Source organism: Arvicanthis niloticus, unplaced genomic scaffold (genome assembly GCF_011762505.2).
Source record: "Arvicanthis niloticus isolate mArvNil1 unplaced genomic scaffold, mArvNil1.pat.X pat_scaffold_412_arrow_ctg1, whole genome shotgun sequence".
Classification (NCBI taxonomy): domain Eukaryota; kingdom Metazoa; phylum Chordata; class Mammalia; order Rodentia; family Muridae; genus Arvicanthis; species Arvicanthis niloticus.
The window spans coordinates 55,276-60,801 of NW_023046053.1; the positions used below are offsets into that span (position 1 = coordinate 55,276).

The window sequence follows — 5,526 nt, forward strand, 5'->3', positions numbered from 1 at the left end:
GTGATTTTAGGAAAGATTCCTGCTATTAATATGCTTTTCCCATTATTACTATTATTAAACATATGTAACAATCACTAAGCAATAGCACACCCCTTTGTAGCAGATCTCTGCAGATCCACGAAGATGTACTGTCTTGTAGTGATACTATATAGACAAATAGATGACTTCTTAAGTCTTAATGATGATCCTATAAGAATTCCTAAAATTATATCAGTGATTATTAAGTTCTTTTATATCGGGACTGCTATTAAGTCCCTTAGGCATAGTCAAACTGCAATGAGAACTCTGCCAGTCTCCTGAGTGTTATCAGTTAATTGCCCCAAGAGTGATAGTAACTGGACCTTCTCCTGCTCAGAGCACATTCCAAGAGGTCATAAAACCATTAGCCTAGGTTACTAGAGGGAATCCACAATTTATTATAGGTACCAGGACAGAAGAGAAAATATTGCCTGGGTTTATCTATACAAAACTTCACTAATTTCTTAAGTTATAGTTTCAAACTTTCTGCGAACCTGTAGAGCTAGACAGGTGATGAATGTCTAGTTAGATAATTACTCCTAATGGGTATTCATGTAGACATTCTGTGTTGTAAACTTCTATTTCAATTTATGACTTGAATTTTGGTGTGAACTTGTGATGAACTTTGTAACATGTGATCATGTACTCTGAATGGCATATAAATACTGAAGACAAAGAGTTGGGCGCGCGCGAATTAGGAATTAGTTAGTTAGACCCCATCGCCCTTTCCTTTCCCCCTGCCTAGAATTTTTCTCCCTTAGAATTTTACTTTGTTAGAATCTTTTCTTCTTCCCCACTCAGGACCTTTCCACGTTTCCCCTCAGATAGCTTTCATAGGATACTTTTTACACTTAATAAACTCTATAGTAACTTTTCTAAAGTGTCTTTTCTTCCTGCAAGTTAGAGCCCAGCAGTTCCTGCTGAGATAGAACAAAGGCCACGTTGCCTAATCCTCTGCTGTTAGGCTACAGGTGTTAATCACCCTAGCCTGCAGTCCCATTATCCTCAGAAGAAGTTTTTAGGATAGCACAAGGCTATTTACTTAACACCTTACTGGTCTTAGGGCCAGGATGCTGACTGCAGGTCAGCTACAGTAGCATAGGGGCTGCCTCGGAGAAGAACCTGACGGTGGGAGGAGGAGAAGAAAGAAGAAGCAGCTGCATCTCTCCCTCCCCTTCTCTCACCCCCAAGCCGGGGGCGAGGGGGTCGGCTCCCGGCTCCCGGCATCTTTCTGGCGCCCGAACAGGGACTTCTTGAGGTAAGCCCCCCCAAAAGATATTCTGTGTGTATCTTGGAAGAGCTAGGGGTCTCGCCTAGGGCCTAGCTAGCCCACTGATTTGTGAAAGTTAGTTCAGGACAGGAGAACAATCTGAGTGGCTTGAAAGAAAGCAAAACCCCCTTCTAGTTTGAAAGAAAGCAAAGAACCCCTGCTTGAAAGAAAGCAAAAGTCCTCTCTAGCTTGAAAGAAAGCAAAGAACCCCTAGCTTGAAAGAAAGCAAAAGTCCCCTCTAGCTTGAAAGAAAGCAAAGAACCCCTCGCTTGAAAGAAAGTAAAGACCCTCCCGCTTGAAAGAAAGCAAAAGTCCCCTCTAGCTTGAAAGAAAGCAAAGACCCCCGCTTGAAAGAAAGCAAAGACCCTCCCGCTTGAAAGAAAGCAAAGACCTCCCGCTTGAAAGAAAGCAAAGACCCCCCTCTTGAAAGAAAGCAAAGAACCCCCCGCTTGAAAGAAAGCAAAAGTCCCCCCTAGCTTGAAAGAAAGCAAAGACCCCTGCTTGAAAGAAAGCAAAGACCCTCCCGCTTGAAAGAAAGCAAAGACCCCCGCTTGAAAGAAAGCTGAAGACCCCCGCTTGAAAGAAAGCAAAGACCCCCGCTTGAAAGAAAGCAAAAGTCCCCTCTAGCTTGAAAGAAAGCAAAGAACCCCTCGCTTGAAAGAAAGCAAAGACCCCCCCCCCGCTTGAAAGAAAGCAAAGACACCCGCTTGAAAGAAGGCAAAAGTCCCCCCTAGCTTAAAAGAAAGCAAAGACCCTCCCGCTTGAAAGAAAGCAAAGAACCCCTCGCTTGAAAGAAAGCAAAGACCCCCCCCGCTTGAAAGAAAGCAAAGAACCCCCCCCCCGCTTGAAAGAAAGCAAAGAACCCCTGCTTGAAAGAAAGCAAAAGTCCTCTCTAGCTTGAAAGAAAGCAAAGAACCCCTAGCTTGAAAGAAAGCAAAGACCCCCGCTTGAAAGAAAGCAAAAGTCCCCTCTAACTTGAAAGAAAGCAAAGACCCCCGCTTGAAAGAAAGCAAAGACCCCCAGCTTGAAAGAAAGCAAAGACCCCCGCTTGAAAGAAAGCTGAAGACCCCCGCTTGAAAGAAAGCAAAAACCCCCGCTTGAAAGAAAGCAAAGACCCCCGCTTGAAAGAAGGCAAAAGTCCCCCCTAGCTTAAAAGAAAGCAAAGACCCTCCCGCTTGAAAGAAAGCAAAGAACCCCTCGCTTGAAAGAAAGCAAAGACCCCCCCCGCTTGAAAGAAAGCAAAGAACCCCCCCCGCTTGAAAGAAAGCAAAGAACCTCCCGCTTGAAAGAAAGCAAAAGTCCCCCCTAGCTTGAAAGAAAGCAAAGACACCCGCTTGAAAGAAAGCAAAAGTCCCCTCTAGCTTGAAAGAAAGCAAAGAACCCCTAGCTTGAAAGAAAGCAAAGACCCCCCCCCCCGCTTGAAAGAAAGCAAAGAACCCCCCCCCGCTTGAAAGAAAGCAAAGAACCCCCCGCTTGAAAGAAAGCAAAAGTCCCCCCTAGCTTGAAAGAAAGCAAAGACCCCCGCTTGAAAGAAAGCAAAAGTCCCCTCTAACTTGAAAGAAAGCAAAGACCCCCGCTTGAAAGAAAGCAAAGACCCCCAGCTTGAAAGAAAGCAAAGACCCCCGCTTGAAAGAAAGCTGAAGACCCCCGCTTGAAAGAAAGCAAAGACCCCCGCTTGAAAGAAAGCAAAGACCCCCGCTTGAAAGAAAGCAAAGACCCCCCGCTTGAAAGAAAGCAAAGACCCCCGCTTGAAAGAAAGCAGAAGACCCCCTTGAAAGAAACCCCCCAGCTTGAAAAGAAAGCAAAGCCCCCCCACGCTTGAAAAGAAAGCTATTCCAAGCCTGAAAGAAGGCAAAGCTGCCCCACCCCACCCTACCTCAGCCTGAAAGAAGGCACCCCTACAGGTTGCTGTTAAATATTTAGCTCTAAGAATTATATATGTATGTTCAGTCTGAAAGAAGGTATCCAGTACGTTATTGATAATTACATAGTTGTCTGTATTTTTTACTAGGAGTTTTATTGACTAGTATTAGGCACTGGCCTGCTATTTGGTACTGACCCTGTTAAGTGTAGTTTGTAACTATCAGTGAAGATTTCAACAAATACTGCTAGCACCGAAGTGAATCAGGATGGGACAAAGCGAATCTAGAGACAGAGAGTTTTTCATAGATGTTATCAAATATACTCTTAAGAAAAAAGGCATTAAGGTTAACACTAGCCAGTTGACTGACTTTCTTCAGTTTGTACAAACAGTCAGCCCCTGGCTCCCAGAAAGGGGAAGCTTAAATGTGGATACATGGGAGAAGGTAGGTTTAGATATTAAAAACTGGTTTTCAGAGAATGGAGGAAAAGGTATGCCCCTTACAGCATTTGCTATTTGGAATGTGCTTAAAGAAACATTAGCAGATGAAAGAAGGGCCTTAGGTGCCCAAGAGGCACCAGATTCACCTCCTTGTGAGGGGACTCCGTTACTACAGTCTCACTCAGGATCTAAGAAATGTCTTAATTCCTTGACAGAAAAGTCTGAGAAAAGTAGTTCAGGAGAGAGTAATGGTGAATCAGAAGAGGAAAGATCTACCTCAGAGGAGGAATCTGACTCTGAAAAGATAGTAACAATGCATCATAAACATAAGTGGCCTACCATGCAGCATTTAAATATAAGTCATTCCACAAAACCCCCTGAAAAAGGTAAAAAGAAAGCAAAGGGGCCTATTGGATCTGCTGCTGGTGTAATTCAAGCTCAGCAACAGGACAAATTGTTAGGCTGCTTCCCAGTGAGTATGCAGAATAACAAAGAGGATAAGGATCCCTTTCAGGAAACTTTGGCATTTAAATTGCTTATGACTCCTCATGATTGGTTTAAAATTGCCAGAGCCTATCTAACTAGAGATGAATTTTTACAGTGGATGGATATATTTAAGAACTTGGCTCAAAAAGAGTTATCTAAAATGTCTGAAAAAAAGAAGGGAGTGAAAGAGTTAACATACGAAATGTTTATGGATACAGGTGAATGGTTTGAAGTAAGGATTCAACAAAAATTTACAAAGGAAGCTCTAGTAAATAAATCAGCTGCAGCCCTAGAAGCATGGAGAGGCTTACTTAATAGAGATACAAATACCAAAGGCCTTGCTTATATAAGCCAGGACCCAGAAGAACTTTTTGAGGAATTTGTAACCCAGCTAAAGGGGACAGTGGAGAGTATGGCTCTTAGCCCTGAGGCGAAAGAAATTGTTTTAAAACAACTGGTCTTTATGAATACTGAACTTGCTTGTCAGTCTCTTCTAAAGACAATTAAAAAATCTGAGAATTTATCTAAAGTTGAGGTTGCTACTTCATATTTTCAAGGTGTACCCACTACAACAACCTCACAAGGCCAGAACATTATCCAAAATCTTACTAATAAAGGGCAGAAAAAATTTAATAAATCAGGCTTTGCTCACAAAAGTTATTCAAATAAGAGGCCTGGACCTATCAGCAAACAATGTCCCAACAAGGCAGGAGATGCCATAAATCTTAATGCTCCTGACCTCACTCAAAGCAGAAATTCAAGAGGGTGTCATCCTAATCTGAAAGGGTACCACTGGCGTAAAGAGTGCCAAACTAACTTTCATAAAAATGGTACTGCCTTATCTGGTAGTACTATAATCCCTAAATATACAAAAGTCTTATCAAGTCAGAAGAACTGTGTGAGAGACCTACCTCAGTCCCCTCAAACATTAGAGGTAATTCAACAGCCTCAGGTGACCAAAACATTTGTCAAAGGACTATATACAGACAGCACAGAACTGAGCCTCCACAAAAACATTTACTTATGACTTCTCCTCAAATTATTAAGATCTTAAAAGAAATTTTCCTCACACAACAAACCTTTGAATACAAACAGAGCTAGTAAAATAGCCACTGTCTTTTAAATACGAAGGACAAACCCCTTTCTAAAACCTCTAACTGCTTTACAACTATTTTACAATCTTAGCCCCAACTTTCAGAATCACAAGTCTTGCTTCAATTTAGAAATTGCATTTTCTCTATTGGACATGCTCAAGTTCATTCTATACTTTCTGGTCCTATGCATGAAAGTAAGGATTAATTTAATTTCTTAACAAAAGCCTGTTGTTTTTCCTACAAAGGTAACTTAGCAAAATCTTACACTGCAAATCATCATTGCTCTCAGTGAAACTGCTCCTGCATTCCTGCAGAGCTCTTAGCTCAGCTTGGGAATTAACCCCTGATGACCCTGG

The 5,526-nt window shown here is 42.3% G+C and overlaps 1 protein-coding gene across 1 annotated transcript; it reads left to right on the forward strand.

The window, feature by feature from the left end:
- The first annotated feature begins 3,417 nt into the window (after positions 1–3,417).
- Positions 3,418–5,103, forward strand: LOC143433972 (endogenous retrovirus group K member 5 Gag polyprotein-like). Its single transcript, XM_076706368.2, has one exon. It carries the CDS (start codon positions 3,418–3,420, stop codon positions 5,101–5,103), a length of 1,686 nt encoding a protein of 561 aa, XP_076562483.2.
- The last annotated feature ends 423 nt before the right edge of the window (positions 5,104–5,526 follow it).